The 25,201-nt window shown below is 38.1% G+C and overlaps 2 protein-coding genes across 4 annotated transcripts; one reads left to right on the forward strand and one right to left on the reverse strand.

Moving 5' to 3' along the window:
- Window positions 1-1,985: 1,985 nt before the first annotated feature.
- LOC116019879 (CRM-domain containing factor CFM3, chloroplastic/mitochondrial-like) lies at window positions 1,986-5,398 on the forward strand. The gene is made up of 6 exons (XM_031260240.1): window positions 1,986-3,143; window positions 3,373-3,829; window positions 3,934-4,064; window positions 4,290-4,640; window positions 4,719-4,875; window positions 4,962-5,398. The coding sequence occupies exons 1-6, from the start codon at window positions 2,001-2,003 to the stop codon at window positions 5,303-5,305; spliced, it is 2,583 nt and encodes an 860-aa protein (XP_031116100.1). The 5' UTR covers window positions 1,986-2,000; the 3' UTR covers window positions 5,306-5,398.
- LOC116019878 (probable pre-mRNA-splicing factor ATP-dependent RNA helicase DEAH5) lies at window positions 3,486-10,535 on the reverse strand. 3 transcript variants are annotated; one of them, XR_004098775.1, is made up of 3 exons: window positions 7,202-10,535; window positions 6,553-7,101; window positions 3,486-4,100 (listed from the first exon to the last, which is right to left on the reverse strand). XR_004098775.1 is itself a non-coding variant. In XM_031260239.1 (2 exons), the coding sequence occupies exons 1-2, from the start codon at window positions 10,315-10,317 to the stop codon at window positions 6,708-6,710; spliced, it is 3,510 nt and encodes a 1,169-aa protein (XP_031116099.1). In that variant the 5' UTR covers window positions 10,318-10,535; the 3' UTR covers window positions 6,105-6,707. The 3 variants fall into 3 exon arrangements, 1 of the variants encoding a protein (XP_031116099.1); XR_004098774.1 differs by lacking the exon at window positions 3,486-4,100 and adding an exon at window positions 6,021-6,452; XM_031260239.1 differs by lacking the exon at window positions 3,486-4,100 and having other exon boundaries at window positions 6,105-7,101.
- Window positions 10,536-25,201: the final 14,666 nt, after the last annotated feature.

Raw genomic sequence — 25,201 nt, forward strand, 5'->3', positions numbered from 1 at the left:
TATGGCCCTGTTTGGTAAATGGTCGTTGGCTGATTGGATTGGCTGTTTGGGTTAGAAGGTATGATTAGTTGATAATATTGGTTGATTGTAGAAAGTTGTTTGATAAAGCTGTTAGCTAATAGCTGTTTGGTATAATTTCTTTTCTCAAAAAGCTAATTGAAAAGGCTGCTTTGAGTAGCCTTTTGAATTTTAGTATTTTGGAGTTACAAAAAGTTTATTAACCAAACAACTAATAGTGTTTAAATAAGCCAAAATTGGCTGATAGGCTAATTATTTACCAAACATGGCCTATGAGAATAAAATAAAGAAAAAGGAAAAAAGTAAACGTTATATTGTGAAAATGAATATACTTAAGGTATACAAATATAATTGCACAGATATTAGTATAATTTCCTAATAATTATTATTTCTCATTTTTCATATTTATTTTAGTAATAATACAATTATATAAATCATATTACATATTGATTTTTTTAGGATAATTGTAGAGAAACGAGTCATATATTATTCAATTAATTGAGTGATATTTTTGCACTAATCTAATAATCAAATAAATGAATACTTTCAACTATTAGAATTGTTTATAATTTCTATCTTTAATTTTATTATCTAAATATATAATAAAAAATTTGTCTATGCATAGCACGAGTAATTGGGCAATTATTTGATCGAATTCAAGGAAGGATAACATCAGATAACATAATTGATCCAACCAATTTCATCAATTGCACTATGTAATATTTATTGTTATAGTTTATATAATTGTATATTGATCCAAATGCTTGTAAAATATTATAGCAAATCAATTCCGTGCAACGCATAGGTGAAAATAGTAGTTTAATTAACAAATTAAATATTTTTTTAGTCTACTTGTTATGAAACATTTAATTAATATAGTATACAAGTATATATTATATGTCATTGTATTCAAACTAATTTAGAAAAACTTAAAGTTGATCTAATTAAAAGAAATTAAAATTTAAAAGTATTTATGAATATAGTGTTATTCAATTTATTTTATCTAATTAATTATGTTTCATATTTTGTCATAAATATTTTCGCATTTTCACCACTCAAGTATATTTTTGACTTCGACCCTAACTATCAAATCTATCAAAAACATTCTATTGTTATGACTATTTGATATTTTGTCATTGACATTTTTAAAGTCATTTAAACTTCGCCACCACTCAAATGATTTTCTGAATCCGTCCCTAATTATATTATTTTTTATATTTTCTTATAGATTATTATTATAGGTATTGATGTAATTGATAATATTAATCTTTATTTATAATTTTAAGGATTTAAAAGTTTAGTTAAAAAACTTCGGTTGGTTAATCGATCGATTAACCGAAATATTGATTCAATTAATTTGGTAATAAAAATTCAATTCGATTAACTTAAAACTTTAAAAAGCTTGATTAATTCGACGGTTCGATTAACTGAATTAACACCCCTATTTCTAAAGAGGTTTCCTCGCCCTCCTCTTATTTTTTTTTCTTTTTTCTTTGAGTTAATTCTATTTTTAGTCCTAGTCCTAGTCCTATTATTATTGTGGAATGACCATTTTTGGTCCTCCATCAACAGACCGTTTAAATTTCGTAAAATATAAGGGCATTTAAGTCTTCAATTATGAATTTTTTGAAAAAAATTAAAAATAAAAATATATCGAGTTAACCCACTTTATATAAAAAATGATCAAAATGATCTTATATTTAATAATATTTCACCAATTTTGTTGACGGAGGACAAAAAATGATCATGCCATAATAATATTAGGACAAAAAATAAATGTTCTAAAAAAGAATGACTAAAATGATTTGACACCTATAAATCTAATACCGGAAATGGAATTAATTTTTTTGTTTTCATTTATCTCGTTTTTCTGGATTAATTCAGGCCTAATGAGACCCAACCACGCATAGATCCTCGCTTACGGCCCGACCCGATCCATACCCCGTTTAGAAAAATCTCAAAAAGAAATCAGCCTGGCAGCCATGGCTGCTTATCCATCGCCGCTGAATTTTCTTTCTCCTTCACAACATCTCTACCTTCACAATCCACTCTTACCAACCCATTCTCCTACAAGTGTCAGAACTCTAAGGTTCAAACTCTACTGTTCTTCTCAAACAACCCACTCTGAAATAAGATACACTACTCCCACAAGGAAGAAGAGAAAGCCTAGGCCAAGCTTCCTAGAAAAAATTCAAGAAAAATGGTCTGTAAAACCCACTTCCTCGAGACAAAACTTCCCTTGGCAAGAACAAAAATCGGAGCTAACAGTCGAAGAAATTTCAGAGCCTGGGCTGCAATGTTTTGCGAATGGAACTGAAAATGAAAAAGAAAAAGTAGAAGTTAGTGACTCAGTGAGTAGTAGTAATTCAAGAATTGAGGTAAAGCTTCCTCCCTGGGCTCATGGAGCCCTGCCCAGAGAACATTTGTTTAGTTCTGATGCTAGAATTTTAGAAGACACTGAGAAGGAAAGGATAAATGTTAGTGGATTTATTGAGACTTTCGAAAATGGTGATTCTGATTCTGATTCTGATAGTCGTTTTCAAGACCTGAAAGCCTTAGTTGAAGAGGTGAGTTCTGATTCTGAAGTGGTTGAAACTGATAAGTTTGATGCAAATTTTACCTCAAATGGTATTATTTCACAAAAAAGTGAAACATTGGTTCAAGGCTTTCCCTTTAGTGGGAATTTCTCTAGCACTGTTCAAGAACCCAATTTTGATGGTGAAAGTGAAGATGAAGTTAAACTTGAAGGATTTCAGACTTACAAAGGCACCTACTTAAAAGAGAACTCATCTAAGGTTTTTAACAACTCTGTCAATGTTAGGGGCTTTAATGATCCTAATGATTTGTTGAGATTGCCTTGGGAAGGAGGCAATAAATATGTAGGGAAAGAGAAGCTAGGAATGAGCAATACACAGGTAGCAGAGAAATCAGTACCTGAGCTTGAGCTGAAGAGACTTAGAAATGTGGCTTTGAGGATGTACGAAAGAATAAAGGTTGGAGCAGCTGGTATAACACAGGCATTGGTGGATTCTATTCATGAGAAATGGAAGGAGGATGAGATTGTGAAATTGAAGTTTGAAGGTCCTCAGTCACATAACATGAAGAGGACACATGAGATGCTTGAGGTAAATGCTCATTTGTAGTGCAGTGTTTCCAGTTTTATTTTGCAATTTATAACTTAAATTAATGTTAAAATTTTTTGTTGTTTCTTCCTTATGACTTGCATAGTCAAATATTGATTATTTTGTTGTTTGCTGTTGAGAACTCACTAGGACTCTATTGGTTTGGAACTTTCTTTTTCCTTTGTTTCTTATTATAATATGAATGTTTTGGTTATGCTTTCCAATTGGTCACGCTAAAACAGGAGGATTGGTGATTTGGAGATCAGGCAGTTCAATAGTGATATACAGAGGACTATCATATGCATTTGATTGTGTAAAATCATTTGTTAAACAAAATCAAGCTAATTTGGATACATTAGAATCGTCTCGAGATTTGGTGGATAATAGTGGAATTAAATATTTGAATGGAGTAGATGGAACATCAAAGTCTTATTCGAATGGTCTAACAGAAGAAGAAAAGATGGATTTAAGTGAGCTCAATCTTCTTTTGGATGAGCTCGGCCCGCGTTTTGAAGATTGGAATGGTCGTTATCCTCTTCCCGTGGATGCAGATTTATTGCCTGCTGTTATTCCTGGATATAAACCTCCTTTCAGACGTCTCCCTTATGATGTTAGACAGAATTTAAGAGACAGAGAAATGACATACTTTCGCAGGACAGCGCGAGGGATGCCCCCACATTTTGCGCTTGGTATGCCTAGAATTTTTTTCCCTTTACCTCAGAAACAAACATTAAGGGCATGAATTATCCTCCTTTTAGCTTGTTAACACATTTTATTTTGCATAATCCATCAGGAAGAAACCGAGAGCTGCAAGGTCTGGCTGCTGCAATGGTGAAGCTATGGGAAAGAAACGCTATTGCAAAGATTGCCATCAAACGTGGTGTGCATAATACATGCAATGAAAGGATGGCAGAAGAACTCAAGGTTAATCTGAAATTCAACTCCCCTTACAAATAAGACCTGCATAGATACAGATATCATGAGAAGTGGTGAGGAAGAGAGAGAGAGAGAGAATTAAAATGAAGCAATAACTTTTTTCCTTTTTGTTTAAAAAAAAAATTGAAGTTATCTATTTTTCTAGGATTTATCAGTTGGAAAAATGTCTTCAAGATCCATTTCTTGCTGATGATTGATTAACTTGTTCATCAGGTGTTGACTGGAGGAACACTCTTATCTCGCAATAAGGACTATATAGTCTTTTATAGGGGTAATGACTTCTTGGCACCTGCTGTTACAGAAGCGTTAAAAGAAGCAGAGACACGGAATACTCTTCAACAAGAACAGGAAGAACAAGCACGACAGGCAGCAGCAACCTCTATTGTTTCAAACCATACGGCTGCTAAAAGGCCATTTGTTGCAGGAACCCTTGCTGAGACCATAGCAGCAACTTCACGCTGGGCTAACCCACCCAGTAATCAAGAGATGGAGAAAATGATGAAAGATTCAGCTGAAGCTAGGCATGCTACTCTGATCAGATTTCTTGAACACAAGCTGGCTCTTGTAAGTTGCTGTTGCTTAAATGAGTAGGTTACCTTAGAATACCAGTGAACTGTTTTTAATACTTTCTGATGTCTGCAGGCAAATAGGAAAGTGAAAAAGGCGGAGAGGGCTTTACAAAAGTTGCAGAAGAATCTGGAACCAGCTGAGCTGCCAACTGATTTGGAAACGTTAACTTCTGAAGAGAGGTTTTTATTCCGTAAAATGGGTCTGAGCATGAAACCTTTTTTGGTTCTAGGTAACAGAGTACTGCTGCAGCCATCTAGTTTGCTTTCAAGGGTAGAATACATCACTCAATTTTGTTTTGTTTTGTTTTGTATTCAGGGAGGCGAGAGGTTTTTGATGGCACCATACAAAACATTCATTTACACTGGAAGTACCGGGAGTTGGTAAAAATCAATGTAGAACGAAAAACCTTTTCACAAGTGAAACATTTAGCAATTAGCCTTGAGGCTGAAAGTGGTGGGGTTCTAGTATCTATTGACAAAACTACTCGAGGCCATGCAATTATCCTCTATCGAGGCAAGAATTATCAGCGACCCAGTGAATTCAGACCTAAAAATCTTCTAACAAGGAGGCAGGCATTGGCACGTTCAATAGAACTTCAAAGAAGGGAGGTACTTAATGTTGTTGTAACTCTTCTTTATTTCCAGGATAATTTTCTATAGTATTTATTGTGTTAGGTCTCATTCTTTGAGCCGCTATAAATTGATCACAAATCTGTTTATTTATGCATTCCAGGCACTAAAACCCCTTTTCCATTTCCCCTTAAAAGTTAAAACTTAAAGCTTCTCATCCATCTCAAAAATATATATGGTTCATACTGTGGGTGTGGGGTTCATTTCTAAACGCTAGTCTGTTCCATGATTTCATTTTTCATGTTAGATTGTTAGTAAGGTCTGGGTCGGGAATCAGTAACCTGAATCATTATTAATAACGATTTTGTACTTTCTATTTGCCCACTCGGTTTTCCTACTTTTCATGTGAGAGCAATGGATATTTTGATATCATATGTAAGGAGGAGTATCTTTCTTTGATTCAATAACCTCCTATCCTAGGCCTTCAACTTATTTTCCTACCTGATCACAGTTCTGACCTTTTATATCCTATTTTCAATATCTAGGATGAAGTTTTGACTGTATGTCCCTCTTATTATGATGATCTTTTCAATATCTGTAGGATGAAAATGACGAGGTGAATCTCGAGGAATAATCACTCCTGGGCTTGAGGACACAGCTCTCATATTGTGTATTTATGCTGCAAGTCTTGAGGTTTTGAATACTAGAATACTGCTGCCTAATGCTGAGAGGTTGGCTATGTAAATTAGTATTACAGGGAAATTGTGTACATATATTTTTGTTTGGAAACTGGAAAGTAGCCAAGTAGAAAGAATGTAATATCATTTAGCATAATCTTTTTTTCACTTCAGAGACCAATCTTGAAATTATTATCTATAAACATGCTTAGTGAAGGGATCAATCCAACACCCAAAAAAGGCAGGCCAACTTTGGGAATAATTTCTTTACTCAGTTCATTCAAACCCATCAACAATCATTTAAACAAAGGAAGCAACAAGAAAAGGGAATGAAAAGCTCCACATTTTGACATGGGCATTCTTAACCACCATATAAGTTGCGCTTTGAGAGCATCTGCATAAGAGAGAAAGATCTTTTTCTTTTTTGTGTTTTCTAGAGGTAATGGGTGATTATATGCTGTGAACTGACACTCTCCTGTAATGCCACAATGTTTTAAGCGAATACATAGCAAATGTAATCAACACAAGTATATCCTCGGGGTCTTCTCTCAGTAGGTAGGCTAACCAACAATTGCATGTGGAAACAAACAAATGGAAAACGAAATCAGAAAAGCAGAATGGAGCGAGTGAAGTACAGAAAAACAGTAAGAAATGGACTACCTTAACATTAGTAGCTCCCATTTGCATAAAGGAATACATCCTTTTGAATTGTTCCCATGTCTCAATGCCTCCCTTATAATGGCAAGATACATTGAGCACTGTGTGAACACATGGTAAAATCCTCCAAAATAGTAAGTGCATTGTTGAAGAACATATCAAGCACGCCTTTTACTCAACCGCCAAGAATTAGGCTCGTGATATCTGTCATAAAGAGGCTCAATGCGCTCCTGTCTCTTGCGTTTGCTTAATTTAGTTGGGTCAGCCACTTTGAAAAACCGCGGTGCCAGCTCTACAAGCCACTTGGGATCAATCACTGTGACCTCACGCATATATTCCTTTGTTGTCATCACAAGCTCATGATAAATAACCCAATCTGGCTGCCTTTGGAATAGAGCACTACTAGGATGTATATATACTGGCTGGTTCTCAACCAGGGTTCTATACCCTTCTTGTGGATCCTTCCTAGCAGCATGGAAAAAGAAACCTGCAGCTATGGCCTTCCTTATCTTCGTAAAATTTTTTCCAGCACACACAACATCCAGTTTGTACCTAAAATGAACACGGTTTGATAAGCAAAAGGAATTAGTATCATATTAAGCAATGAAAATCTTATTAAAAACCATATATAATATGAAGGAAGGAAGATTACTTGTCCATGATGGAAAGGAGCTGTTTTCTGACATCCTGAGCCCGCCTCAAAGACCGCGATTGTACAAAGTTTTCAAAGCACCAGGGTCCAGAAAAATTTTTGGCTTTCCATGCTTCATAAACTGCAAGCAGGGTGAGATGATCACCCTCTGGCTGAAAGAATTTTGCCCTTTTCTGATCAGCTTGTGCTTGTTTCTCCCGAGGTCGGTAAAAAATATTACCCGTCTGAATCATTGCAATGATGGTCAAAATCTCATCACTGCATCCAAGGTCTACACTGGCGAGGAGCATTTTGGACAATGGAGGTTCTAGAGGAAATTCAGCCATTTTCCTACCCAACTTTGTCAAGAGCCCCTCTTCATCAAGAGCTCCTAGAGTGAACAGCTGCTCCATGGCGGATATTAGTGCTTGAGGAGAAGGAGGATCCATGAAATCAAAGGACAAAAGATCATTAATACCCATAGCTTTCATATTAAGCACTGTCATCCCAAGGTTAATACGCTGAATTTCAGGGATTGATGTAGGAGACATTTCATTGTGAAACGCACTCTCTGTATAAAGACGATAACACTTTCCTGGTCCCGTTCGTCCAGCACGCCCAGCTCTTTGCTTCGCTGAGGCTTGTGATATAGGCGTTATGACCAATGAATCAAGCCCCTGTTTTGGATTATATACATTTTGCTTAGCAAAACCTGGATCTATAACATAAGCAACAACTACTTTTCTCTTCCCTGGAGGGGCAGGCTCAAAGATTCTAGACTGCATTTCACTAGGCAGGGCACTATAAACAGGTAAGATTATCAATTCAGGAACATTCTTACCCAGACCTTTCATCCTCTCATAAAGACACTGGCAAGCATAATCAATCTCTTCCTGACCAGTCAAGAAAAGAAGGATATCACCTTCAGGTTCTGTTAAGTGAATCTGTAAGACTGTTATCAAAGCTGCATCAAGATAGTCACTCTCTGGCTGCTTGGTGTAAAGTATCTCCACTGGAAAGGTTCTCCCTGGGATAGTAAAGATGTTACAGTTGAAAAAGTATCCAGAAAACTTCTCTGCATCTAAAGTTGCAGATGTGACGATCAACCGAAGGTCTGGTCTTCTCTTAACTAATTGCTTCAAGAGACCAAAGAGAACATCAGTATGAATGGTTCTCTCATGAGCTTCATCAAGCATTATAACAGAATACTGAGACAAACTCTCGTCCACCAGTATCTCCCTCAACAGCATACCATCTGTCATATACTTTATCACAGTCTCTGGCCCAGTACAATCCTCAAAACGAATGGCGTAACCAACTTCTTCCCCTAACCGGCAACCAAACTCCTCGGCAACCCTCTTTGCCACTGACATTGCGGCCACTCTACGTGGTTGAGTACATCCAATTTTACCTCTTGTAGTATATCCTGCCTCAGCTAGATACTGTGTCACCTGTGTTGTCTTGCCTGAACCTGTCTCTCCAATGACAACCAAGACCTGGTTATCATGTACAGCTTGAACCAATTCCTTCTTCAGCTTGTAAATGGGTAGACTCTGCCTCTGCTCCTGAATGGAAAGCTTTGACCTCTGTCCAAAAGTAAGTGCTTTACCATAAGCATCTTTCTTCCACTCTGGCATATCATAGGCTGACAAACCAACACCCCTCAGCTCTTGGGCCAGATGCCTCTCACCTGTCTCAGGCATTGGATCCTCCCATGGCCTATTTAGATCTTTAGGGATGGAATCAAGCATTGTTCTTTGTTGTTGCTCCCTTACTTCTCTCCTCTCCTTTATCAAAGCAGATTGGAGTGCAGCTGCTCGACTCAAGGAACCCTCAGGGTTTTTAAAAATTTTCACAGGAGACATATCAACTGAGTACCGACTCTGGCCTTGCAAGAAAGGTGGTTCATCTTCATTCAACTCAATCTCAAGCTCCTCTTCAGCACCTTCTTCCTGATACAACAGTCCATCCCCTTCTTCATCAAACATAGGACACTCCTTAACACTTAAGACACCTGAAGCCATGAGTTGTTTTGCCTCCCACCTCTCTGGCGAACTCATTCTCTTCAATGGCCTTCTTGATGGGACAACAACATCATCCTCTGTGATCCGAATCCCTGAAAGCCCAATTCTCGTCCTAGTCCCCTCCATATTTCCCCCAGATGGATTTTCCCTCAAATCATCATCATCTAAGCTCTTCTTCAGTGGTAGCAAATCCTTTCCAGTATTCTGATCAACATCCCTCATGGACAAACTCAATTTCTGCCCACTCACTGAAATTACCTTCACGTATACCTCCTGATCCCTCTTCACCAAATCTTTTGCATTTGAAACCCTCCGAGTTGCCATCTGTGAAACATGAACTAATCCTTCCTTCCCTCTGCACTCATCCAGCTGAACAAAACAACCTGTGTCCATTACCCTGGAGACTCTCCCCTTGTACACTCTATACAATTCAGGTTCCTCCGATCTATACATCGCATTCTTTCTATCATCATCCCTATCTTCATCAGAATCTCTTCTTTTCCTCCTTTCATATCTATTATCCCTGTCCCTGTCATGACTTCGATATTCAGCATCATTGCCCCTTTCTCTTCTATCACCCCTATCCCTTTCTCGTCTATCATCTCTATTCCTATCTCTTCTACTGTCTCTATCCCTATCTCTTCTATCATCTCCATCCCTCTCTCTTCTCCTATCTCGTCTATCATCTCTGTCCCGCCTATCTTCTTCCTCATCTTTTCCCCGGTTCTTCTTTGCTTCGACCTCAATCTCCCTCTCCAACTCCTTAATCCTGTCCCTATCATCCTTGATTTTCAAAGCAGAAAACTTTTCACCTTTATCGGTCCTCTTTGAATCCTTCTCGGACTCAGACTTGGGCTTCGGAGGAAGAATTGCGTGGATTATCGTGAGCAGCGTCCGAACGAAGTAATCCGGCATCTCGGCGCCGCTCTCCTTCAGCTTTTCATCGAACTCCTCCACGGTTTCGCAGTTCCGGCCCATATCCGTGATGAACTCCGCCAGAACCTTGTCTCCGACGCCTATATGCGTCTCCAGCTCCGAGCACACCTTCGAAACAAGAGAGAGATACTCTAGTTTCTTCAATCCGTCTCCGTCTTCTTCAACCTGCGCCCCCATCTTTCGCAGACCGGTATACGCACACAGCGCTGCGAGTATGTATATGCGTGTAAATCTGTATTTCAGAAATCACGGCTTAGGGTTTATAGTTTAAAGCGAAAAAACAAAATTCCCGAACGACGCCGTTCTCAGTGTACAAGATAACAAGAAACTAGATTTTAGAAATTGAGGATTTTATTGCAACTAGTAGTTGAAGATGCACGGACTAATACTCCCTCAGTCCCGTATTCATTGTCCGATTTCCTTTTTGCACGAAATTTAAGGGAGCAAAGTAAAATTTATTTGCCTTCCAATTTTGCCCCTCTTTTTTTCTCTCGCCAACCACTCAAGAAAACCCACTAGAAGTTGTTCATATTTCTTTGGTTTTACGGAGTAGTTTTCTTTCCAAACAAGAATTTTAAAATTCTTTCTTCCATGAAAATTTTGAGATCAACATCTCCATACTCATGGGAAAATACTGAAGATCTGCATTGCTTAATTTCGTAGAGGATTTAGCACATGAATAGTGAGCCGAGAAGAGATGCGAAAATGCAGATCTATTGAATCCTTTCATTTTATTGAAGATATTGAATATCTGCATCGCCAAACTTCTGCTCTCATTTGAGACCTTTATATGTTTGCAACTTTGGTTTTTTTTCCCCAAAAAAATGAGAATGGAGTTTTGATGAAATTTGAGCATGGTCAGCGCCATTGATTTCTGCCACACAGAGATCTCAAGCAGGGAAAGCTACTCCTCAACGAACACAGTGTGGGACGTCGGCGACTGTCCTCCTTGTCGGAACAACTCTGAAACGACGGTTTGGTTCATACCCAGTGTGGGACGCCGACGAACGTGACGCTGGAGGTGTTGAGATGGAAAGGGTTCGACGCCGGCCTTAAGTATGGGATAAATTGGAAAAACAGGAGAATAAATTGGGGTATTGAATAAATTCATAGGGGTAATTTGGGAAAAAGAGAACAATAGTGATGCTCAATTTTGGAAAGTTGACAGTATTTTGGGACAGACTAAAATGGAAAGTAAGATAGGTAATCTACGTTAGTACGGTTAAATAAAATAATAGAATAAGTAAAGATAAGATGAATTATTGTTTAAAAGCAATAAGAGAAGATAATATCGTTAATTACAAAAATTACAAATTATTGAAAATCTCTTTGTAATCTACGTTAGTAGTAGAATTACAATTTTGTTTTGATTCATTACAAACTAAAATTTGAAGTCTGTCTGGTTGGCTTATTCTTGAAGCAGCTACATATAATTGACCATGGACAAAAATAGGTTTCTTTATAATCAATCCCACATTGGAAAGTGTTTGTCCTTGACTCTGGTTGATAATCATTGCGTATGACAACATTAGGGGAAATTGTCTTGTGTTGAACTTGAAAGGTAATCTTGGGTCTAATGGGGTTATAGTCATTCTAGCAATTAAAACCTTAGTTCTAGCATTCGGACCTGACCTTAGTTCTAGCATTCGGACATGCCAATATGCTTCCTTCAACCACATGGTTAGCTAATTTAGTTACCTGGACCTGACCTTAGTTCTAGCATTCGGACATGCCAATATGCTTCCTTCAACCACATGGTTAGCTAATTTAGTTACCACTAACCTAGTTCCATTGCATAATCTAAGAGTATGATCAATGTTTCTCATTAACATTACTGGCGAACCTACCTTTAATGTTAAAGAATGATTTAGAAGGCCGGAAAGTTATATGGTATTAAGGTACACCACAACGAATATTTAGGAATAGCTTTAGACTTTGATTTATCTAAACGTTCTTCGAACCAAAATAATGCACCACAATGCATACATGAGTCCAACGGATCACCAAAATCGGCATAATTAACTGTGAAATGCAAAATTGTCTAAAAGTTTATAACATTTAAAATCTCAAATATATATGCTATTAAAAATTAAAAGACATTAAATTTACCCTTTAAAAAACACTAACCAATTGATTTCGTAATAGCGCTATCTTCTTATGTGATTGCTTCATTGAAGTCAATGCTTAAGTTGCGACATTCCATGGTAGAAGTAATCACTGTATGTGTTAAGGTCATAATTGTAGTTTCGTTGGACCTATCTATACTAACTTGATACCTGTGAACAAAGAAATTTGAATAAATATATATATTTTGGGATTCAAAATTCCTGTCACATGTATATATCAATATGTATGGGTGTGGGTACAAGCTCTGGATATATGATCCTCTGATTATTCAGTTGATGTCTTGAACGCTCCATTGAAGGGCCTCTGGATTTCAAGTGGCTTGATCTTCAGAGAAGAACTTATATGCTTGTTCTTCTGAAGGGCCTCCGGATTCAAATGACTTGATCTTCAATGTGGGTTTTGGATCAACATGATAGGCATGATTTTCAAGGAGGAACTTTTACATTTAGGATCATGTGGCTTTTATTTTCATGATCATGATATCTAATTCTCTAAATAAGCTACAAAGCTATTTTTATGATTTTTCCTAGGATGAATACATATAAATGAAAGGTCCTATTTATAGTTGTAGGATAGAAGAGTTTTGATAAATTCAAACTCTTTTGATATTATCTAATTAACAAATTAGATAATATCAATATTATCCAAAATCTATTTAAATATACTAATATAAAAAATAATCAAAATTAACAAATTTTTAGTGTCAACATGGGCCACCAAAAATCTGTTAACAAGAAAATATGAAAAGTATATATATTTGAATTTCAAAGTGTGCGGGTAGAGATCTCTATCAAGAAAATCCTCTGATTCTCCACTTAGTTGACTTGACTTGAAACTTTGGCTGAAGAGCCTCCGGAATGCGGCTTGTTCTTCAAAGAAGGGTTGATTTGTTGCTTAATCTTCGTTGAAGGGCTTTCGGACTCAAATGACTTGATCTTCAGTTCGCTTTAACTTAGCTTGAACACTTGAATATTTGGTATTCAATCAACTTTGGTTTGGCTTGATTTCTTCAATTCAGAGCTTCTTCAGGTTCTTCAATTACTCAAGTGTGTGATTTTTGGAATGAATGAAGGGCTCTATTTATAGGGGGGAATATGAGAGACTTTCGATGGGCTTCAAACTCTTCAATATTATCCATATATTATTTAGGATAATATGAATATTTATCTAGAATGTATCTAGCCACCATTGCATCCAAATTCATAATCTTATCACATATTCAAATTAAATAATTAATTTAAATATATGAATATCTTATCACATATTTAAATTAAATAATTAATTTAAATATATAAATATTTCCTGACGGGCCAGACATGGATCAGTCCACTAGCCATAAATTATATTCAATTTGGGCAATTGGGCTAATTTAATTGGACAATTTAATTAGCCCAAATAAATCAATAATCAGCCCAATTATATCAAAATGAAGCCCAAAACATATGAATAAGCCCATTTGCTGGCTTCAAATTTTCCGTGTCTACAAATTGCCCCCTCGAGACTTGCCGGGACATGCTGCTTGATGTACTTGGAGAGAGGAAGTCTCGAAATTTAATTAAGGAATAACCATCTAGTATTTTCATCTTCCAAGAACCAATTAAGCCCACAATAATTTTCAATCATATTGGGCCTAATGCATCTAATTTTGAAGGCCATTTCAATTTTCAAAATCCAATCAAGGGAAATAGCCCAAAATCACAAGTCATTTCAATTTCAAAGCTTTACTCAAATTAGTGCAGAAAACTCTTCCTCAAATATGATTCAGCGCAATTGAAGCATTTCATCAACTTTCTAATCCCAATCAAACTTTAACTCCTCATTAATTCAGACTTTCATTTTAACTTTGAATCCTAATCAAACTCATGTTATGCTGTCAAGAAATACCTATAAATAAGGCATTCCGCCATCACAATTTCCACCAGTGAAACGAACGAGACCCAGAGCAAAGAAGAAATCAAGAAGTGCATCCAAGATTGACCCAGGTAATCTTAATTAAGTGACATTTTCTTCAAACTTTTCTTGCAATTTTATCTCTGCCCTGGACTGCTTCTTGCATGCCATTTTTACCGGAGAGCCGCTTCTTGCTTCGCGCGGCTCGTTGGGGGAGATGATAGGGCAAACGAAAAATTCGCACGGAACCTGAACTCCAGTTCTCGTGACTCCCTTCTAATCTGCTATCATCTGGAATCAACTTTTTCTTGCTGGAAATTCGCTTTGCCGGAAGTGGGAGGTTACGGCGTTGCGAACTGTTTCTTGATTTGGGAGAACCGGCGGCGTTATTGTGTGGAAGCAATTCTTGGAGGCTTTATGACTTCTACAATGACTTATCCATGTCACCCCTTTTTATTGCCCTGCTTTTATAATTCTTTGTTTGCATAAAGCAAACTGCTGACAAGCACATGGGTTTGAAAACATGATTTAACCTTTCTCCTTGACAATTGCTTTTAGTTTGACTTTTCATTGCTTGATTTCTCTCCACAGGGCATACGTACACACATATATCATATATGTATGTAAAATACAGCCATACACAAATAACATAATATAATATGAATACATATATATGTATCATATATATATATATATATATATATATATATATATATATATATGCTAACGTACGTGGCTTCTTGACTTTGTAATTTCACTTCCTTTGCTTCAATTTTGATGGACAACGCACCAAATTTGAAAGGAATTAATTTTAATTCCTCATCACAACTTTCTTTTTTTTTTTTCCAACTTTGATTTTGACATTTTTTTCCTTTTTGTCATCTTACTTCGCACAGCAGACTTACATATATATAATATGCAAACATACACATATATTGCATGCATATTATGTATGAGCCCATGACCTTCTAATTTTAATCAGTACACACATGCATAATTAAATATGCATATATGTTTACTTCTGTCACTGCTTGCTCAATGATGTACATACATAATATGCCACTATTAGATACGTAGTGGACAAATTTCAGTATCTCTTAAAACTTGCTCTTCTTATACTGCAGCACTTTCAGAAACATGGATTTTCAAGATCATACTCATCCCAATGGTCAGAGGAGTCTCATACTAACGAATAATAGGGACGAACACACGGTTACATTGGTCGTTGACTCGCCTTTAGTACAACACCCCTTGCCAGGACTAGCAGTATCATACCGCGAAAGCAATTGGACACCCAAATACGATCTTCCTCCCTCTCAAGTTTGGACTCTACAACCTGTTCTACTCCATGAATCCTTCGCAGACACATTCCCATCGTTAGGAAAACGCATACTTGACGGTGAAGTCTCTTGGAGCAATCACCTAAATTTTGACGGTGAGTTTTCTTTCACCAAAGGCTACTGGGAATGGGCTGAGGACATACTCAGCCACTATGGCAAAGTGCTTAGGAAAGGGTCCATTTATGATGCTGTGTATGCATCATTATTTACATATGATCGCAACACGAGCATCATCCAGGCCTTTTGCGAAGCATGGTGCCCACTAACGAATACTCTAGTGACATCACAAGGCGAAGTGACTATCTCACTTCGGGACTTGCACATTCTTGGTGGATTGCCCCTATTTGGCGAAGCGTACGATGAACGCATTCCCACTGCTTTGGAGCTAAACCGGTCTCACAACAGTACACACTTTTACAAGAGTTGCTCATACCTACTTGCTGCTTTCCACCACTTGAGTAATCAAGAAGTTGACTCCCCTCATGTTTGCGCCTCTCAATGGATCGAATTTTGGTGTCGAAAATCGCAGAGATACCAAGCTCCCCCAGCTCGTAAGGAAACAAAGGGCAGGAGATCTCGTCCAAAAGCTACGTACAACCCGAGTGGGATCATTGATGCTTTTGAAGGTTGGTCAAGTGTTAGCGATGCGCCCTTTGTGACACTTGGCATTCCACGAATCCAAGAGGAAGAGATTTACTTGGCAGCATTCTTAGCATGCTTCCAAGAGGAAGAGATTTACTTGGCAGCATTCTTAGCATGCTGGCTCTGTGTATTTGTGCTCCCAAGTACACCTTCAGCATGCTGGCTCTGTGTATTTGTGCTCCCAAGTACACCTTCAAATGGCTGGCTCTGTGTATTTGTGCTCCCAAGTACACCTTCAAATGCCATTCTCTGTGTATTTGTGCTCCCAAGTACACCTTCAAATGCCATTCGCCGTGTATTTGTGCTCCCAAGTACACCTTCAAATGCCATTCGCCTAGAGACCTTTAGAATGGCTTGCATCATGGCTCAAGGACGTCGAGTATGCCTTGCAGTCCCTGTCCTTGCAAGCATTTATCATGGCCTAAACTTGATCTCACGAGCTATTTCCCCTGGTTTCATTAAATCTACCTTTCCTTATCACTATTTGTACGGGTGGCTATCAGCATATCTCAATACCCACTTCGAGGCTCCCAACCTTATGTCTCCGCGCCCAAGGATGGTTTCCTTTTCGGGAGAGGGTGGTGCAAAGTTTTATAGCGAAACTGACGCTCGTAAAAAGATCTTCAAGGGAGAATCCATCAATTGGCTTTACGCATCTCGTAACCATGATAGAGACTACATATTTCATGACGACGGTAAAGGGATTGAGGAAGACTTGGAATACTTCTTATGCCTTCGCCCTTGCAGACTCATACTGCATCAAGGGCAACAATGCGTGGCTGAACCTTACACGCTTCACCGATTTAGTAGGCAATTTGGATTTTATCAAGCTCATGCCCCTGGTTGCCTTGCACTAGACAAACGTCACATCTCACTTGATGAGGGATTAAAAGAATGGCGTCAATATGCTCATACGGGGTCCCTATCAAAAGCGACATTTCCTACGAACCCGATAGCACCAAAGAGGCACCATTCTAGCACATACAGGACTTGGCTTCGGCAGGTGAATGCCAGCTTACTTGAAGATCACATCTCACAACTAATCACTCTTGGAAACCTATCCACATCCAAAATAGGAGAAGACAAAGACGCCCCCAAGAAAGACAAAGAAGCCGAGCTGTCTCACGATCATTCTCATAAAAGAAAATCAGTGACAGAAGATCATCTTGAGAAGAATTCGGATAAGAACACCCCTAGCCACAAGGGTCGGCATTGGAAAAGGCCTAAACAAGACTCGTCAGCAGAGGTTATAATCATTCTTCATTTCTCGCAAATCACCCTTCTTACAAACATCTTCTAAATGTTGTTTTTTTCCTTTTGAACAGGTTGTAATTGAACATCATACAAGCAAAGACGCACAATCTTCAAATCAACCTCCATGCGATGAAGAGAACAATGAAGAATTGAACTCTATCAATCCATCGAGCCCCTTGGAGATAGTTCAAGAAAAGACCCCTTCCATTGCGCCTCAAGTACTGAAATCAACACCTCATGCTTCTATCTTCCAAAGTACAGATTTCTTCCTTTCAACATATAAAGCATTTGTTGTTAACTTTTGGAATACCATTCGCGAAACATTGAGTGCGACCCCGATCGATGAGATTTCTTCTCTTAAAGAAAGCACTGAAAGAAATATTCAATTGATGAAAAAGGATGGAATAGATCTAACAGTCTTAGAGGAACGAGTGACCGATTTCTTCGAGAGAGTTCAAGGCTACGACCAGATTCGTTCTAAGGCTTTGGAGGCTGCCTCACAAAAAGTCCAAGATGAGATGTTACCCTTAGTAGAAGATGCTCTCACAAAGGCCCAAGAGGAGTACTCTAAACTTCAAGAGTTATTACTTGATCACCGAAAAGCTTTAGCAGACTCTAATGGGCAACAAGATGATCTTGAGATCAAGATAAAGGATGCTAGGAAGCTAATAAAAAGATCCAAAGCACAGCTCAAGGAAGTCCATGATCAAAAGCAAAAACTTGAAGATCTTATCACTGAGGCCCAACAGGAACTCGATGACGCACAAGTTGTCGTCTCAAATGCTGAAGAAGAAGTCTTGCGCATTCAAAACAATACCGTGTTGATCGAAGATACTGAAGAGGACTTGAATGCTGCTAGGAATGAGGTGGAATCACACAAAGCAGACCTCATGAATCTCAACTTGTTCTAGATTCAAACTTTTATCATTACTTCGCTTTTAGTTCGTTTTTCCCTTATAGCTTTGATTTTTACTTCGTTTTAGCTCGTTCTTCCTTTATTGAATTGTTAAAGCATACTTCCCTTGCAATTTAATAAAAGAATATATTTTCCATTTTCTTTATTGTCACTAAACATGAATGACAACCACCGTAAACCTTCTCTTTAAAAGATTTACATAAAATATGGACACAGGAAATTCTGGACAGATTCGTGCCTTCACTTCCCCTTAAACTTTGACCCCTCAAAAGTTGTATTCAAGCCTAGATATCTTCATAAAAGTTGTAGCTCTGTAAGTTAGCTTTCCAAGGACACCTAGATCATCTCAATCGGATCATCATAGGCCGAGATATGACCAAAATACTAGACAGTGGTCAATTGCTGCGGGAATGAATGTTTTGACAATTATCTTCTATTCCAAGACTTGCAATGCTCTCCATACTTCTCCTCTTCTTTTCCATGCCCATATTGCTTGTCTTGAATTATAATAAAATCACCATCTTGGAAACGAATTGGAGTTTTCTTTTGTTATGACTGAACTTAGACAATGAAATTTCTAAGCTGCCTACGTACTCCCATGAAGGAGATCAAGTCAAACGTAGTTCAAATAACTTTTTGAATAGTTAATGCCGTACACAGTTTAAACTCTTGCGGGCCAGGAGCTTACCGTACGCAGTTTAAACTCATGCGGGTCAGGAGTGTCTATGACTTGGGCCCACCCATAGACAAGTGAGATGTTTAGCAGTTTAACCACGTGCAAACATTCTTGGTGGACTTCTTCTCAGTCATCAAAGTATCATGGCCATGCGATCACCCTCCAATTCTTGGTGCCTCCACATCTTTACCATTTTGATATGTTGTATAACTTGATTCCATATTTTCTTCGTTTTCTTCCTGCATAGAAGTGTGCACGATAATCTTTGGCCGAATCTTTAAAACTTCGCCACACAGAACATTGACATCGGCTTCTCGTCTCATACGAGAAGGAACTGCACTCTTGATTTCCTTTGATGGTTCTGTGCCAAGAGGGGACTTGGTATGCTTCTTAATGATAGCGACAGGTCCAAGCCTCTCATGCACAGACTCCCTCTTGACTTAGGACTTGCCCCCAACCTGTTAAAGACTGATTGTCGTGACTCCACCTTACCAATCCTGTCAAAAACAGATTGCTTCTTATCTCAACTTTGCTTATCTTGACTTTGCTCCTCAATAGTAATGCAGTTACTTGCAGCTCGATTTATGAATATCTTCACGGGTTTCGGTGGAACATACCCCAACCCCTTACGTGTATGAACTTCCTGCTGTTTTGAAATTCCTTTGCCACCAGCTTCCGGGATAAGCCTTCCCAACCTTTGTGGCTCCTTAGGATCGTAACCAGACTTGGCTAGGAGTTTATAAGCATTTGGATCAAAGCCTTCATTGCGCTGCGTGGGCAGTACTTCATTTGTCTTATCGCTGCTTCTATCTTCAAGCGACTCTTCTGTTTGAGCTTTAAGCGTGTCAATCCTTGTAAGAGGAAAGACAAGTTCCTTGCTTGGTTGATGTTGCTCAACAACTTGTTTTCCCTTCCATTTTTGGTCAGGCGAGGCATTGACTTCACTTTCATCAATCTCTTCTACGACAATTTGCTTCTTCATATAGAACTTCGCATCAGCAAAGTAAGACTCAGCTTCAGTGAATGGGCTCTCATCACCAACCACCTTCTCTACTACTCCATTTTTCTCATACATCAAACATTGATGCCACGAAGATGGAATCACCCCATTCTCGTGTATCCATGGTCGTACCAATAGCAGGTTATAAGAAGGTCTTGCATCTATAACGTGACATAATATGCTTGAACTTAGCTTTCCAACCGTTAACTCAAGTCTAATGACACCCAATGCTCTTTGCCCCCCTTGATTAAATCCCTGAATCATCAGGCGACTTTGGGCCAGATCACTTACTGAGAACCCAAGATCTTTCAAAGCTCGAAGCGATAAGATGTTGACAGCTGACCCTTGATCAATTAGAATTCTTTTAAGTTTCTTCTCACATGCATAGCATTCAACAAACAATGGGCGATTATGAGGTATACCACCAAGTAGCAAATCTTCATCGCTGGATGTGATCTCGGCAGAATAGGAAGTAGCCTTATACATTTGAACTTCCTCCCCTTCGTCTTCTACATGTGACGACGAACATTCTCCTGCTTCAATTGGCGCATCATTGGTGTTCAAACATGAACTAGATATGCATACTTTTTTTCGAATCAAACCCCTTCGGCATGTATTGAGCTAGTGTCATAGGGGTTCGTGACTTGCTAACATCTTTCTTCATCTTTAGCTTGTAGATAGGGCCTTTTGATAGACCCTTCTCAATCCATTTCTTTGTTACTTGCCTTGGCGATCTCACAGGGTTGATCACCTTTTTATGCTTCTTATGGGTAATAGTTACCCAGTCACCCCTCGAGATATCATCAACTTCTTGCAACTTTGCCTGAGCAGCATGCTTAACGACGAACGGGAGTGGACGCCCTTGTTCTCCTCCTCTCCTTCTTCCAGAATCTTCCTCGAGAAGTGGAGCAAACCTTCCAAGTGATATCGTAATTTGATTTGTACTTGCAGTAGCATCAGCAAGTTCTATCTTTCCATTTCGAGCTAACGCCATGACTCTATCCTTGAAAACAAAACACTTTTCAATGGGATGACTAATGAGGCGGTGATACTTGCAATAATTAGGGTCTTCAACTCTAGAAGCTTCCTCGGGACGCTTCATTTCTGGTAACTCAATCAACTTTAGCTTAAGAAGTTCATCAAACATAGGGGGGACATCGGACTCCAGAAACGGGTACTTCTTCTCTTGTCTCTCTTCTATAGTCATCATCCTATTTCCACCTGGAGGACCATAAAATGGTCTTGGCTTGAGAGGTTCAGCTGCCTTAGTAAAATCTTTAATAGCTCCAGCCTTTGCATTCATTGCTTCTCCTTTTTCTTGCTTTGGAAAGGGTTTGCCCCCTTTCTTAAAATCCTGCTTCCCACTATCCTTCGAAGAGCCCGGTATGTTGAGCGCACTCAACCTACCTCCGGCCGTGATATTCAATTCCATATCATGAGCTCGGCTAGATAGTTCCACGAACGTTTTAGGTTTAATCCCTTGCAAGATGTAAGAAAGCTCAAAGCGCATTCCCTGAATACACATGTCAATAGCAGCACGCTGTGATATCTTTTCTTGACAATTTAAGTATAAACCTCTCCATCTTTCAATGTAATCAACGGAAGGCTCGCCTTTCCACTGGTGGGTAGTGGTGAGTTCCACGAAGCTGACAGTTCTCATTGTGCTGTAGAAACGATCCAGGAATTCACGCTCCATGTCATGCCAACTGTCAATGCATCCTGGCTCAAGGTCAGTATACCAATCAAAAGTTGTTCCCTTCAACGAGCGAACAAATTGCTTAACTAGGTAATCACCATAGGTCCCAGACTCGTTGCAAGTCTCCACGAAATGGGCAATGTGTTGCCTAGGATTTCCCTTCTCATCAAACTGTTGGAATTTAGGCGGCTGATATCCAAGCGGCATCCTTAGCTCCTCGATCCTTTGAGTGTAAGGCTTGGCGTATGTGTAAGAACGTTGCCCCACCTCAAGCTTTCCTTTGATGGCATCCATGATGTAGTCATTTAGTTGCTCGATGGGTATCATGCCCCCAGAGACTGGAACACTCTTTTCAGCGTGTGGTGGGCGAGATACAGTTTCTTCTTCCCCTGCAGCATGCCTATCGTCATGCACTGGTGACTCTTTATCAACTTCATCTTCTTGAGTTTGGGGCTGTTTCCCAGAAGCTCGACTTGTTTCACCATTTCTCCCGCTTTCAACCTTCTCACTGAGATCGTTGAGCTTCCTTTCTTGACTGTGAAGAAGCACACTCATGGCCTCGAGAGTTTTGGTGATATTTGCTATTTGCTCCTCCATTGAAGCTGCATTCGTTGTCATAGCAGGCATGACGGTATAGACATGAGTCCCTTCCGATGATGGTTTCCATAAAGGAGATGAGCTTCCACTGCTAGTAGTTCCTTTCGAGGGAATAGGGGAAAAACTTTCACTTCGAGTAGCTTCATTTGAGGGAACAGGACTCTTGCTACCAACGGTCTCTGTTGTTGAGGATGAACCCCTATCATATGTAGCTTTCTTTGAGCCGATGGGGACGCCTCCAAGCCTTCGGACGATGTTGCGAGCAATGTTTTGGGTCTCGATCAACTCCACCCCTAGGTCCCTCACTCGACTCCGAGTCAGTGCACCTTGCACCTCGCGCCTGTCGGAGCCGGCCACAGAAGATGCCTTAGAGCCGGTAGCTTGAGCGTAAGTCTTTCTTGATGCCATTTGGATACTTGTGAAGAGATGAGAGATAGAGATGTCCCACTAGGCGTGCCAAAATCTGTTAACAAGAAAATATGAAAAGTATATATATTTGAATTTCAAAGTGTGCGGGTACAGATCTCTATCAAGAAAATCCTCTGATTCTCCACTTAGTTGACTTGACTTGAAACTTTGGCTGAAGGGCCTCCAGAATGCGGCTTGTTCTTCAAAGAAGGGTTGATTTGTTGCTTAATCTTCGTTGAAGGGCTTCCGGACTCAAATGGCTTGATCTTCAGTTCGCTTTAACTTAGCTTGAACACTTGAATATTTGGTCTTCAATCAACTTTGGCTTGGATTGATTTCTTCAATTCAGAGCTTCTTCAGGTTCTTCAATTACTCAAGTGTGTGATTTTTGGAATGAATGAAGGGCTCTATTTATAGGGGGGAATATGAGAGACTTTCGATGGGCTTCAAACTCTTCAATATTATCCATATATTATTTAGGATAATATGAATATTTATCTAGAATGTATCTAGCCACCATTGCATCCAAATTCATAATCTTATCACATATTCAAATTAAATAATTAATTTAAATATATGAATATCTTATCACATATTTAAATTAAATAATTAATTTAAATATATAAATATTTCCTGACGGGCCAGACATGGATCAGTCCACTAGCCATAAATTATATTCAATTTGGGCAATTGGGCTAATTTAATTGGACAATTTAATTAGACCAAATAAATCAATAATCAGCCCAATTATATCAAAATGAAGCCCAAAACATATGAATAAGCCCATTTGCTGGCTTCAAAGTTTTCGTGTCTACAACACCTAAAGAAAACAATGCATAAACAATAAAATTACAAACAATAATAATTAAATTACAAAAAAAAAAGCAAGTGGATATTCATTATGAATTAATTGAACGTGTACTATAACAACCCAGAAGAATTTTATTTTTCCTTGTGTCTGTTAGCTAATATTGTTTGTTTATTATAAAATAAAAATTTACATTCTTAAAAAGCCAAATACAAACCGTAACTTATAATTGAAAATAAAAAATATAACAATTTAATAAATAGTCTATATTTGAAAATGTATGTTGACTTTCCATATTGAAAACAATAACAATTTCAAATTAATTAAACTATTTAGATGTCCCAAAAATAATCAAGTACATAACCTAATAGTAATTTAACTATTAATTTGTTTTGCATTTTTGTTTAAAAAACGAAAAATATAGAATAACTTAGACCATAATTAAATGAAAAGTACCTGTTGTCTCGTAAGTAGTAGGTGTAATGGTGATATCATTCAAAGGTGCCTGATGATTACTTTTATACAAATTCCTAAAACAATTGGTTTCTAAAATCAAAGAGTACAGTTAGAAATCACTTTATCTAGTTCCTATTAACTAAGTATAACAATAGGTATATAATAAAATACTGACCATTAGTTAATATGCTTTCGTTGGACCTATCTATGCTAACTTGAGCACCTAAAAAAAGCAATGCAGAAACAATAAAATTACAAACAATAATAATTAAATTATATATATATAAAAAAGCAAGTGGGTATTGAATATGAATTAATCGAACGTGTAGTATATGAACCCAGAAGAATTTGATTTTTCCTTGTGTTCGTTAGCTTATATTGTTTCTTTATTATAAAATAAAAATTTACATTGTTATTAATCCAAAATTTAGAAAAACAAACAGTAACTTATAATTGAAAATCAAAAATAAAACCATTCAATAAATAGTCTATATTTGAGAATGTAGGTTCATTTTCCATAATGAAAACGGCAACAATTTCAAATTAATTAAAGTATTTAGATTTTGCAAAACTAATAAAGTACATAACCTAATAGTAATCGAAGTATTCATTTGTTTTGCATTTTTGTTTTCTATTTCAAAATATAGACAAACTTATACCATAATCAAATGAAAAATACCTGTTGTCTCGTTCGTAGTAGGTGTAATGGTGATATCATTCAAAGATGCCCGATGATTAGTTTTATAAAAATTCCTGAAACACTTGGGGTGCGTTTACTAACAGAAAAATTTCCTGAAATTTCTAAAAATTTTGAGAATTTGAGAATAAGAAAACAAAAACATGTTTACTAAAGCTATTTCTCATTTTGAAAACAGAGAACTCTTCTCTACTTTTTGGAGAATTTGAAACACAAAAAAAACTTGTTTTCAAATCAGAAAACACGCGCATGAACAGTAAAAATGAACATAGAGCATGGAATCAATTCCTATCACAAGCAATTTTCTTTCATCTTCATCTTCATCTTCTTTTTTCTTCTTTCTTCTTCTTTCGACCTCACGCCCCCTCCTCTTCCCTTGCCTCACTCGCCGTCCCTTGCCTCACTGCCCTCAAGCGAAAGCTTCAGCCCAAACCATCGCCGCCTTGTCGGAGCACATGGAGCACGGCGACACCATCATCGACGGCGGCTTCCAGCCCTAGATCTGTTATCATCCTCGTCAAGGCAGGGGCTCCCGGCGACACAATCATCGACGG

The sequence above is a fragment of the Ipomoea triloba genome, chromosome 5 (genome assembly GCF_003576645.1).
Source record: "Ipomoea triloba cultivar NCNSP0323 chromosome 5, ASM357664v1".
NCBI classification, from domain to species: Eukaryota; Viridiplantae; Streptophyta; class Magnoliopsida; order Solanales; family Convolvulaceae; genus Ipomoea; species Ipomoea triloba.

What these genes read in the sequence shown, in the direction of transcription:
- LOC116019879 (XM_031260240.1), top strand. Translation starts at nt 2,001, where the DNA reads ATGGCTGCTTATCCATCGCCGCTGAATTTTCTTTCTCCTTCACAACAT. An exon ending in GGACACATGAGATGCTTGAG is followed by an intron (nt 3,144 to 3,372) that starts GTAAATGCTCAT and finishes CCAATTGGTCAC; the next exon opens with GCTAAAACAGGAGGATTGGT. An exon ending in GCCCCCACATTTTGCGCTTG is followed by an intron (nt 3,830 to 3,933) that starts GTATGCCTAGAA and finishes ATAATCCATCAG; the next exon opens with GAAGAAACCGAGAGCTGCAA.
- LOC116019878 (XM_031260239.1), bottom strand. Translation starts at nt 10,317, where the DNA reads ATGGGGGCGCAGGTTGAAGAAGACGGAGACGGATTGAAGAAACTAGAG. An exon ending in CTCCTTTCCATCATGGACAA is followed by an intron (nt 7,102 to 7,201) that starts GTAATCTTCCTT and finishes TGTTCATTTTAG; the next exon opens with GTACAAACTGGATGTTGTGT.